The 13,381-nt window shown below is 41.5% G+C and overlaps 1 protein-coding gene across 6 annotated transcripts in view; it reads right to left on the bottom strand.

The window, feature by feature from the left end:
• SEC24C (SEC24 homolog C, COPII coat complex component) overlaps positions 1-13,381 on the bottom strand; it is a 220,176-nt gene that overhangs the window by 71,648 nt on the left and 135,147 nt on the right. For all 6 annotated transcript variants that reach the window (XM_033941868.1, XM_033941866.1, XM_033941871.1 and 3 more), the window contains 4 exons: positions 11,553-11,691; positions 6,873-6,988; positions 3,409-3,533; positions 2,236-2,427 (listed from right to left, as the gene is read on the bottom strand). In XM_033941868.1, the coding sequence (XP_033797759.1) occupies positions 2,236-2,427; positions 3,409-3,533; positions 6,873-6,988; positions 11,553-11,691 (572 nt within the window). The remainder of the gene's footprint in view (positions 1-2,235; positions 2,428-3,408; positions 3,534-6,872; positions 6,989-11,552; positions 11,692-13,381) is intronic.

The raw sequence follows: 13,381 nt of genomic DNA, 5'->3' as shown, positions 1-13,381 counted from the left end.
CAAATCGATCAAACAACTGCGTTTTTACTAATTTTCTAAAAAAATAATAAGATGAAACACACATAATAATTTTTCCCAACCAGTCGTTCATTTTGCCTGCCTGAAAAGCAAGAGTTCTGTCCAGAAATCTTTTAAAATGACAGGCTTTTACTGTTGGGTAAGCAAACATATGAATTCTGCGTGTGGGCTTGTTAGAGCGGACCAGAAGGAAGTGAGAAATCAGATAGACTGGAGACATACCAAATATTGATTTAAAACAAACGCAGGCAAATTTAAACAGAACTCTTGCCTCCATCCACAACCAATGCAATTTTTGATAATAGGGACTAATAGGCTCCCATTTTTTCAAATCAAAAATCAATTGTACTGCTGAATTTTGAATAACTCGAAGACTTTTAAGTGTTTTCTTGTATGCTCCCAAGTAAATTATATTACAATAGTCAAGAATACTTAATATAGAAGACTGGGGAACAAGCAAGCGAAATGATACTGCATCAAAATATTTCTTAATGGTTTGGAGTTTCCATAAATTTTTTTCTGACTAGCAGATCTGTATGTTCTTTTTAGAGCAGTGATCTCAAACTCAAACCCATTGCAGGGCCATATTTTGGATTTGTAGGTACATGGAGGGCTACAGAAAAAATAGTTAATGTCTTATTAAAGAAATGACAATTTTGCATGAGGTAAAACACTTTATAGTTTATAAATCTTCTCCCCCCTCCCCACCGAAGGCCTGTATGTTCCCCCCCCCTTCTTTGCAGTGTCTTCCAGCTTCCCCCTGGCCTCCCAGTCTTAGTTTCAGCTAATTACCGCAGCCTGCAAAGAGGATCACCGGTGCTATAGCATTCCTTGCAGGCTGCCATCGGCCTACGCAGCACGTTCCCTCTGCTGCAGTCTCGCCCCTCCTCTGACGTCAGGAGCAAGATTACAGCAAAGGGAACTTGCTGCTGAGGACAACGGCAGCCTGCAAGGATCACTACAGTACTGGCGATCCTCTCTGTAGGCTGCAGTAATTATCTGAAGGTAAGGGCGGGAGGCCGGGGGAAGCTGGAGGATGCTGCAAAGTGTGGGCAGCACTAGTACAGACTGCAGGCTGCAAAATAGTTCCTGGCGGGCCGCGAGTTTGAGACCACTGTTCTAGAGTGAGATGCCGATCCATGTCACTCCCAAAATTTTAATGAATAGTCTATGGGAAAGTCCTGACCATTCAAAAATATCGATGTATCTTTAATTTTGTCGTTAGGGCTCGCCAGGAAAAATTTGTTTTTTTTCCAGAGATAAGTTTTAATTTGAAATCAATATTTTGCAGTTGTTAGGGGTTTTTTGTTTTTCTTTCTAGTTTTAGATGACGGCAGGACATCCAAGCAGCAATGTCAGCCAAACAGGCAGAGACTTTTTCTTGGACTTCAGGTGAAATTTCAGGTGTAGAGATCTGGAATAACCTCACCTCCCCTCTCCGAACCTCAAGCTCCCTCCAACTCTTCCGCAAACACCTAAAAACCTGGCTATTCTCAAAACTGTAACACTTCCCCCCTCTTAGGCCTCTCACCTTCCCCCTTTACACCTAACTCTTTAATCTCTCCACTGTAGTTCCTCTCTCATCTTTCTTCCTGTAAACCGTGCCGAGCTCCGCATTCGTGGAGATGGTGCGGTATATAAACCCAAGGTTTAGTTTAGTTTAGTTCTAGGAGTCATCACCATATAGGTGATACTAGAAGCTATGGGAAGAGATCAGGGCACAGAGAGAAGTGTAGAGATTGAAAAGAAGAGGTCCTAAGACGGAACACTGGGGTATGCCAACCGCTAGTGGGGTAGAAGCAAAAGAGGACCCATCAACACTTACACTAAAGGTGCGATAGGAGAGGTAGGAGGCAAACCAGGAGAGAACAGATTCGCAGAATCCAAGAGCTATAGATATTTTAAGCATGGAGAGCTTCCAATAGTAAATAGTAAAGTTTGGTAGAAATTTGAGAATAATAACAAAGATAAATGCCTCACGTCTGCGCCTCATGTTATGTGAAAATAATAAACGCTTTTCTGACATCCTATCCACAAATGGGTATATGTAGGTTTCTGAAGTGTGCTGAACCTAGAAAATGCAGTGGAATCTTGCATAAGTGAAAGGTGCTACAAATCCAAAATTATACATCATTATTACAGCTATTAATAAATGCTTCTTGCCCGGTAAATTAAGGATAATATACTTGCATTCTAAGGCTCTATAATCAAGGTTACCTGGTGATAACAGTCCTGGATTCATTCACATTCACTAGGAAGCCATCTAGCAATGGCACAAACATGTCCGCCACGTCTGATACAACCATCATCTGCGGCTGAGCCAGTGAGCTCTTCACATTGTAGAAATGAAGCACTTTGTTGTAGGTGACAAAGCCAACTCGGATTGCAGTCTCTTCCATATTACCTTCCCTGGAGAAAGGATCAAAGTAAAAACAAAGATTGCAGATTTAGTTAAGGGGCCCTTTTACTAAATTTAGCACATGCTTACTGTGGAGTAACTATAACCGCCCAATGTTAGGAGCTTTATTGTATTTTTGCAGTTAACATGCATTAAACCATGCATTTAGTGCTTTTTGTGGGGGGGATTTGGGAGGGGAGGGTGTTAAAGGGCCAGCTCAAGGAACTGGCAATCCGAGGCAACTTTTGCATTGAGACTTGCCATCTAGCAGCTACCCCTCCCTCCTTTGATGGTGATAAAGGGTGCCAAAATCCTGAATCCCGATCTGGCATCTCTTCCTCCCTTTCCCAACTGTAAGTCCATAAGTTGAGAGCCCTGGGTGGGTGGGAAGGGGAGGGGGGAATGTATTTTATGATTAGCACACTGCAACTAATATGTGCTAATTGGCACATCTGCAGTTAGCACAGGACCACTTACCACCTCTTAAGAGAAGGCACTAAGGACTTGAGTCTATAAACCGCACTAACTGTGCCTAACTTTTAGGCATCGGTCAACATGGTTGTCAACAAACCACTAGGTATCCTTTATAGAATCATGCCTAGCAGTGACTAGGCATCTTTAGGCACTATTGAGGTAGGCGCTGATATTTTAGGCCAGATTTTACTTGGCCTAATTTACTGGCACCTATCTCACACATCTTGCGATGCCTAAGTTTACCATGCTTATTCTCCGCCCCTAACCACACCTACTTTACAAGTAGGCGTCATTAGGCGTCAGAGGACAATGATTCCCAAGCCACTAAAAATGACTATTAGACATGAGAGAACCTATTGCCACAAAATGAAAGCCTCTAGAATTCCCTGTTCCAACAGTACTAGTTCTTATATTCCCATATCAACATACTCCAATCTGAGACATGTTGCTGCTACCAGGGCATTATATTTCTCTGTGCCATAGTGACAAAACACTAAAAGAGGATGAGGTTTAATTACCTGGGTAAGCAATCTAAGAGTGATTTTAACTCTTCACAGAGCAGCGTAACCAGACCACTCTTCACAGCATTGTATGATACATCGATCATGAAAATGAAAGCAGGGGGATTAGGAATTTTATTATTCTGTAAAGGGGAAAAAGAAAATATAAAAAACTTAAAACCTTAAAGCAAAACCTTCATAAAACAGCAAGTTTACCAATACTGTCCTTTTCTGAATCGGTGAACAGTTTCTGAGTGGATGAGAAATGTTATGTATGGAGCTAGAGATAATGTTATAAAGAAACATCGAAAATTATTTCTTGTTCTTTCCAAGCACACAATCTGGAACTTATCTGCATATTGTGTGCATCCAATGCATATCTGTTGCAATACCTGTCTTTTTAAAAAATATGTTCCAGTGGCTAAAAATGTACAAAAAGACCAATAGGCTAAGGTTCAAAGAAACTTTCAGCCCAGTTCATCAAAGTTTAGGTGCTAGAATTTGTCCATCAATGAGGAGATATGGCAGAGACAACCCTAGATAAAGCCAATTTACAGACATATAAGCAAGCACAGAGGAGAGGCCCTGAAGCAATGTTACGCATCAAGAATATAATTTCAGTGCTATTTCTGGCTTCTTTTGAAGAGGACATGCGCTTTACTTTTCCTTTTTTAAGGGTTAGATTCACTAAACTCACCTAAGCGATCCCATCCATGGGCGATCCATGGCCGAGTCTTCCCGGCCGACCGATTCACAACGTGTCCTCATGCAAATTGCAGCGATCGGAGCAAGCGCAGACCATCTTCTTTGCCTGTAGATGGCCTGTGCATGCGCTTGCTCTGCATGGCATAAACGTTTTGCGGAAAAAAAATTCTCCACCAGGGACAGTGCTTCTCTCTTACATTCGGGTGCATAGGTAGAGTTTACATTTTACCCTTCCAAGTAAATAAGCTACTGTTTCTGGACTGTTGCTTTGACTTTTACTTGCGAGCCCGTGGTTTTAACCCGTGGATTTAAAGCGGGGCTGTACTACGGAGAAGTGCAGGAGAGTCGGCAGAGAGCAGGAAATGTGTTTAAAATGTTTTGGCCCAGATTATTTTGTTGGTTTTGTTTTTTTGATGCTGGGATTTCAGGGCGGCAGAGAGCAGGACAGTCAACAAGGACGTGAACGACTGGTCCTCAGCAGTCGCTTCTTTTTGGATCGGCCAGCCCAATCAGTGTTCCTTCTTCAGTTTAGTAAATCGCTGCCTTCCTACTTTGCATGCCATTTCCCCTCATTTGAACGTGTTGATCAGGAGGAAGGTTAGTGAATCAGGTCAGGGGTCACAAAGTGCTCGCAAATTGGTTGGGACACGATCGGTAAACTTAGTGAATCTAGGCCTAAGTCCCCTGAATTATAGCGCTAAATACACCCAAGTTTTTGTATTGATTGCTACTGCTATCATCAACTCAGTTGCTATTAACAGCATGAAAGTGCCATTACTATTTTTTTCTAACATATAAATCCAGGAGTGGAAGTACTTGTTCAATACAAACATTGTTCCTGGATAAGAAAAGTATCAAAGCATTATTTTGTCAGTAAATTCAGAAGACATCTGGAGTGAATATATAAAAATTTTGTTCCCAGTAAGCATTCTTGGATCAAACATTCAATCAGACTATTAGAGGCTCTGATCCCAAAACAAAATCTTTCAAAGCATACTGCCTTCTCAAAATGACAAAAGGTTATCATAACTCGTAGGTTTAAGGAGGCATCTGAACCTTGTAGTTTATGTGAATGTATATTTTTGTCACCATTAAAAGGTGTGTTTACAAAGTCTTGGGCCTGATATAGTAAGCACAAAAACCCCTTTTGCTGGTTAAATCTACTGTGATTGCAGAAATTTACCACAAATCAAACATTACTGTACACTCCCAGAACACTCAAACTGCATGCTTCTTCTAAAACAGGCTTGTCCAATCTAAGGCCCACAGGCCAGAACTCAGCCCTCCAAATGATTCTTCCTGGCTGACAGAAGCTTGGTAATTCTCAGAATCTTCCCTATTGTGTAACTTGGTTCTCTGAAAGCTTGAGCTGTGCTGTGCCAAAAGTTCAAGTTAGTCTCATGGTTTCAACTATCAAAAGACTTTAAACTGTGAGACCAACTTGCAGACAGCTGTCCCAGCACCAAAGGTTTGGGCTAGTCTTGCGGTTTCAAGTCTTAAAACCACAAGACCAACCCAAACTTCCAGCGCAAAGTGGTTCAAGCTTGCAGGGAGCCAAGTCGCAGCAGGAAAGCAGGAATCCCATTGTTTCTTTTTTTGCTGAAGCCAGGTGAAGGGATAAACTGGATGAAGGTGTGGGGGAGGAGATATGGGAAAGAGAGAGACAGACAGACAGACAGAGTAAAGGCTGGGGGGGTCGGGGTTTAGATGAGTGAGAGCACATGCACAGATGTGTGGCTTCACCCTCCGAATGCTACAAACTATAAAATGTAGCCCTGATAAAAAAAAAATTGGACACGCTGCTCTAAAGGGTATTGTGTACTCTTTATAGATCAATATTTTCTATGCCTTACTCACATTCTCCTTCCATTTTTTTCTTCAAGTTCAGTGTCTAAAGACCCAACTTTTTGTTAGGAAGCACACTGTATAAACGAGCTTTATTTATAAAATTCTGCACAAAATAATTCACAACTACTGAAAAAGATTTAACTGCATGTATCTGATCTAAATTGTTCAAATATTATGAGGATAATAATAAAAGCCCTTTCTATGGATAAAACAGTTTTACCTGGGGAAATGCACTTTTTGATTATTTCCTACAGATAAGAAGAAGGAAACTGCCAGGCACAAAAAACCATAAATAAAGCTCAGTCTCTTTTTGTGCATCAAGCTATCACCAATAGTTAGCATATTTGTGTTTAGATAAATCCATAAGATGCTATTATCTACTTATCTACATAGTTATTGCTTATCTCTGAGTGTAAGTAACGTGGAATCTATCTATTTTTTGGGATCCAGGTACTTGTTATCTGGATTGGCCATCGTTGGAAACAGGATAATGGACTTGGGAGTTTTGGCCCAGTATGGCAATTATGTTTTCAATCTCAGACATATTCTATAGCTATACATATTCCCTTAAATTTTCAGATGTAGGAAGAATCCAGTAGGGCATATAAAATTCCAGTTGCAGAATTTTAGAAGAATGCTCAGTGCATGCCGTCACAGAGCACAAATAAGATCTCTCCATCTGGGCTAAAACTTGAGAACAGAAAGACTTACATTACATCTATTTAATTTGCTCCCATCTGGTGGGAAGCAACCACAATATGCAATAGTGGGCAGTGGAAATTTAAATCCTAACTGTAGTTTTTCCAAGAACCAAAGGAGGAAAACACTTATGCATTCTTCTCCCTTTATTTGTAGTTGGTGGAGTTTACTTATTAGGTGCATCACAATCCTGATATGAAGACAGTACAACAGAGATCCAACTGTCTTACCTTACAGTAGTCAACAGTTGCTAAGAATTCGTAAGATCCTAAGGACAACTCAGGTCTCTCATAATAGTCTACTCGCTTCCCTGTGTGATCCAAATGCTGGAAGTAGTGAGGAGGTACTGAAGGGACAAAAAATTTATTATATCCAGCTGTAAAGATCACGTTTACTCTGCAATAAACAATGAAAAAAAGATGGCTACAAATTATACTTCTGAGAATAGGTAAACAGAGAGAACAAGAGCACTCAGGGTCATTCCATGTCAAGTGGTCTAGGGCTCCCCACCCACCATCATGGATTTTGATGAAACTTTGTATGCTAAATCTCACATGACCCAAACAAACTCTAGTAATTTTTTTTTTTTTTTAATGGAAAATTTTTTACATGAATCTCTCAAGTATACAGAAAATAGGAATACTATGACAGCAAACAACAAAGGTAAATAAATTTATAGCTCAAAAGTAGAAATCCTTTACAGCCCACATCTATGGAGAGAAACTCCCTATCAATATAAAATGCAAAGAAAATTAAAGAAAGATAATTACATCCTTCAAATATCTTGGTATAATTATACATTATTTCCTCCTTAGTAACAGAAGTCTGTCAATGCCAAGTACAAAACAATATATTCTAAGAAGTTTGTTTATAAAATTGACCTAAGAATTGTTCTAATTGAATCAAAAAACACATAGGGCTCCTTTTACAAAGCCGCGCTAGGGTCTTAACGCACGGAATAGCGTGTGCTAGATTGCCGCATGCGCTAGCCGGTACTGCCTCCTTTTGAGTAGGCGGTAGATTTCCAGCTAGTGCGGCTTTGTAAAAGGACCCCATAATCTTTGTTTTGAAATGTAACCAAATATTTACATGGGAACTTTAGGAAAAAAGTACCACCAAGATCCACCACCTTAGACTTCAAAGCCAAAAAGGCTTTCCGTCTAAGCTGTGTGGCTCTTGCCACATCAGGAAAAATTTGAATCTTGCTCCACAAAACATTGTCAATTTATTCTTAAAATACAATTTCATGATAAATGCCTTGTCACTCTCATTCACACAAGATACTAAAAGTGTAAATCTAGACTGAATTGCATCCTGGGAGTCTTCCAGAAATTGTGTCAAATCAATATCTATAGTGGTGAATTGGTCTACTCCTGGCTCAACCGAAATTTTTTGTTTTCTAGGAATATAATAAAGAGCAGACAGGTATTGAATCAGGATTAGCTTAACCCCAAGATATCCCTTAGATACTTCTGAAAAAGTATTTCGTGAGAAATCAAATGGGTGACAGGAAAACTTATCAAATGTAGGTTTCTACTTGCTGAATTTTCCATAATTTCTAACTTGAAATGAATTGTATGAAAATCTTTTATAACAGATGTGGAGAATCCTTGAAGGTTAGAAACCTGTTCATCTGTTTTAAGCAAACGTGCATCTAATACTTTAATATTTGAGTCAACTTCTCTAACTTAACGACAACCTCTTTTGAGAACATTTGATTCTGGTAAAGTTTAAGATTCTCCGGTGGAATACTTCTGGAGATATAGCTTTGTCTGACACAATATTACGACCATGTACAGTAGGGGTGGCCACACTTTTTGGGGTTGCGAGCTACTTTTAAAATGACCAAGTCAAAATGATCTACCAACAATAAAATTAAAAACCCCCCACAAAGCACACTGAAAGGCAGAGAAAATGTTAATTGCAATTCATATTCTGGGGTTTTTTTCAAAGAGGTCAAGGCAGATGACTCTATGCAATGTCACCTCAGTAACAACCATACAAAAATAGACAGATATACCCCCTCCTTTTTTATTAAACTGCATTAGCAGTTTTTAGCGCAGGGAGCTGCGCTGAATGCCCCGCGATGCTCTTGACGTTCATAGGCTCCCTGCGTTAAAAAACGCTATTGCGGTTTAGTAAAAGGGAGCCAAGGTGCAAAATATAGACATCAGATATAAATTCTCAAAACGGACACATTTTAATCACTAAATTGAAAATAAAATAATTTTTCCTACCTTTGTTGTCTGGTGATTTCCTGAGTCTCTGGTTGCACTTTTTTCTTCTGACTGTGCTTCCAATATTTCTTCCCTTCTTTCAGCTTATGCTTCCTCTCCTCCAGACCTCATTCTCCCCCCCAACTTTTTCTTTCTTTCTGTCTCCCTGCCTCCCTTTCTTTCTCTCTCTCTCTCTCCATGTCCCCTTTCTTTCCGTTTCCCTTCTTTCATGGTCTCCCTGCCCCCCTCCTACTTTCTGTCTCCCTACCTGCCCCCTTTCTTTCTCCCTGCCCTCCCCCAAGCCACTAGGTTTGCCGTCACTGCCATCGGGGAACAGGCCCCCAAAGCCACTGCCGCCCCAAACTCTCCCTACAGAAGTGTTTCACTGACCAGCATTCCACTCCCCGAAGTCAATTCTGATGTCGGAGAGGAAGTTCCAGGACAGCCAGGCAGCGTCGGGGAGCAGAATGCTGGTTGATCCGACGCTTCTGCAGGGAGAGCTTGGGGCGGCGGTGGGGGATATCGGAGAGAGGAAGGCTGATCGGTCCGGTAGATCGGGACGGCAACTCGAGTCTATCACAGAGCTTGGGATGGACTCCACGAAAGACTCGCTTTGCCTTCCCAATCTACCAGTCGATCGCAATCGACGTATTGGGCACCCCTGATGTACAGTATTCCCTGCACTATTTTGGCACATTTTAGTAAAAATATTTCCTTAACCTTTGAAGCTAAACAAATGAAACTTGGCAATCTCATACAATTTTTTAAGATCTATTCAATGGAACTAATGCAGATTTTCATTTTTTGGAACTGACAAACGCAAAAACCTCAAAGTGGGCCCAAAATAGGACTGTGTTAAAAAATTCCAAAGTTTAGTCTTCTGAGACTCCTGTAATAACGAAGCTATATCTGTAAAAGTTTGTCTATTATTTTGTGACATGACTTTGTTCTCAAATATACAATTTTAACTTATAAGCTAATCTAATTACTTTATCATTTCAATTTAGTTTGTGTTTTTCATAAAACGTCAAAAATTGGATATTTTTAACCAAACTAACTCTATTAGAAAGAGCATGTTTCAGACCCCCTGAAAAAGCTGGGTTTGTTTTTCAATGCAAGCAAACTGTGCCTGAACATAAGAGTCAAAGGTCATGGAAGGTTCAATAGTATTGACATATATTAACATCAAAATATGATCAGCTTTTCAAGTTTAAACTGTTGTTTTGAATTAGTTATGAGGAAAATATTTGATTGCATTGGTCCATGTTGGCATTTCCACTACTAGTTCAAAAAATTTGAACCAGTAACCACATCGCTGTAGAGGTCACACCTGATTGCTGTGAAATACCAGCCATGGATGGGTCTCTTAGTACAGGTTCCCAAGCCTATAGTTTTGGTTTCTTCACTGAGGTTCCAAAGCCTTTAGTGGGTGTCTCTCTGGTTTCCAAGCCAATGATTGGGCAGCTTAACCTAGGTTCTCAAGCCTAAGGTAGGTATCTTCTATTGGTTCCAAAGCCGAAGATCTAACTGCTTTTATTATTCATTCATTATATTGTATTGAATTTATGCACTACATTTGCCAAAATAGTTTCTGGAAACTGATACTTTTGACCAGATGATGCAACTGATGGAGCAGAGAATACTTTTTTGATCAGATACTGCAATTTGTTTTCTTCATTTCTTTAATCAAGTCAATATAGTCTTGATACAAGGTGCATTCTGTGGTTTTGGCAGAAAAGAAGGAGCAAGCCTCAAGACAACCCGCTCCCTAGAAAACTCCAAGAAGCGAGACCTACATGAGAAAGCCAGAAGCTCAGAGACATTTGCGGCCCTCCCCCCAAGCCGGCACAAACAGCATTGCACTGCAGGCCCTGCAGCCCAAGATGAGCCAGAGGCTCTTACCTGCCACCCTGCCGTCAAGTCACCACGAGTGAGCGGCCCGCCGACAGGAATGCTCAGGGCCAGTGCCGCACCACTCGCTCACCCGTGGACGCTGTCAACAACCTGGCGGCAGCCAGTGAACACGGCACAACCCCACAGCCGCATGGGCTCAACCCGCTGCACCCAGACACACCCTCTCAACCGCCGGGATGCATATGGGTGGACTCTCGTCGCACAAGTGAGCCGTCGCAGAGGGAAGGCCCAGACGCTGCCGATGGCCCCAATTCACTCACCACCTGGAGCCTGAGGCTGGGGGGGAACAGCAGCCTGCCGCCAATACCACTGCAGTCAGGAAACCCAAGACTGGTGCTGCATTGCTATATACCCGGCAGGAAATTTAAGCGCGTCGATATCGCTGACCCTGCGCAGGAATTTTCTGTGGACTGGCACTGGTCCGTGGATCGGCAATTGAAGAACACTGCGCTAACCGATTTAGCATGCGCTAAATGCTAAGGCACCCATAGAATACAATGGATGCCTTAGCATTTAGCGTGCGTTAATCTTTAGCGCATTCTAAATTGGTTAGCATGCCTTAATAAAAAGACCCCTATATTAAGTAATAAAGCACATTTCTTTATAAATAAAAGTGATACATCTATAGTTGGGGTCAACTATACCAGCACTTCAAATATCACAGGTCATATGGCATCAGCAAAGTTACAAAATCTTATATATAAAAACAGCGACTATATGGAATATGATTTACAGTGAAATAATTTTTGCTGAAAGTGATTTGAGACTATATTAGCTTACCTTCTGTGACACAGCTGCAGAAGCAGCACTGGAACCTTCTTCCACCTTCAATAAACTGCATAAAAGGGCACATATAAGCTTTACATCTATTGCACCGCACAGGCCCCGTTTCTCCATGATCTACCAAGTAAGGAGGAACCTTTGGGAAGAAATACAAGAGACATTAAGCAGCAGAAATAAGTCTCATGCATTAAGAAGAGAGTTGCACACAGTGGCAGATATAAGATTGCAAAATCCATCTACCCAGTTTTTTTCCTCTTGTTATTGCAATATTCTTACCTACTCTGAATCATGACACCTATGTGTGCAGCGGAGAAGAAATCTCATATAAAGCACAGTGGGATATGCGTATGGATTGCAGAGGTAGGACAATCTGGTGCTGATGCTCTGGTCCAAGACACTGAAATAGAGGCCAGTGATACAGATGACCAGGGAAGAGATGAAGGGTCAGTTCCGCTCACTCGGAAGAAAACTGAAGATCAGGGAGGTGAAGGTGGCCTTCTCTGAAATCCTCCCTGTACCAAGAGCAGATGGAAAGAGACAAGGGGAATTGCAAGCAATCAACGCCTGGATGAGACGATGGTGCGAAGACGAAGGCTTCGATTTCGTGCGAAACTGGACGGCGTTCTGGGGAAAAAGCAAGTACTACAGAAGGGATGGATTACACCTCAACAAGGAAGGAGCAAGAGTTTTGGCAGGCAACATGAAGAAAGCAATAGAGAAGGAAGCCGACAGTCGACCACCGGTCGATGGTATGGACAACAGGATGCCCCGACGTAGGAACAAAGGACTACTACTCATACATAAGAGAGGTCGACCTCACAGCCAACAAAGGAGAACAAGCAGGAAGGGACAACTCAGACACAAGAGGGGAAGACCACACAGCAAACATGGAAGACAACACAGGAGCAGTAAAGGATACCGTAAATAAAACTGTAAGGACAGCCAAGAGTAGAAGGTCCAAAAAGGTAACACGAAGGGAACTTAGATGCATATATACAAATGCTAGAAGTATAGGAAACAAAATGGGAGAACTAGAGATGATAGCAAGACATGAGAACATGGATATCATTGGCATAACAGAAACATGGTGGAATGAAGAAAACAAATGGGACACAGTACTACAGGGATACAAACTATATAGAAGGGATCGAGAAGGGCAGAAAGGTGGAGGTATTGCCCTATATGTTAAGGAAGAAATAAGATTCTGTTGGAATGATTACAACAGACAGGAAAGAGAAGCTGGAGTCCCTCTGGATCAAAATTCCTGGTCAAAATGGCGCAGATACAAAAATTGGCCTTTACTATCGTCCCCCAGGACAGGCGGTAGACACTGACTCAGAAATGATGGAGGAAATCAAACAAGTATGCAAGACAGGCAATGTAGTTATATTGGGAGACTTCAATCTCCCAGGAATAGACTGGAAACTAGGAGCCTCCAATTGCGGCAAGGAGGCCAAGTTCCTGGAGGTGCTAGGGGATTGCTTCCTGGAGCAAATGGTAAAAGAGCCGACAAGAGGCGACGCCATCTTGGACTTAGTCTTAAATGGTCTCAAGGGACCGATAACAGAAGTAGAAGTCAGGGCTCCATTGGGAACGAGTGATCACAATGTAATCAACTTTAAACTGGACATCGGGAAAAGGAAACATGCCAAAACCTTAACCACCACCTTAAACTTTAAAAAGGGTAAATACGATTGCATGAGAGCCATGGTAACAAAACGACTCGAGAAGATGGTGGACAAACTTGAAACAGTAGATCAGGCATGGTGCCTATTGAAAAATACTATTGCAGAAGCACAGGATCTCTACATTCCGAGGATTTCTAA

The sequence above is a fragment of the Geotrypetes seraphini genome, chromosome 4, assembly GCF_902459505.1.
Source record: "Geotrypetes seraphini chromosome 4, aGeoSer1.1, whole genome shotgun sequence".
NCBI classification, from domain to species: Eukaryota; Metazoa; Chordata; class Amphibia; order Gymnophiona; family Dermophiidae; genus Geotrypetes; species Geotrypetes seraphini.
This window is presented reverse-complemented; position numbering and strand designations above follow the sequence as displayed.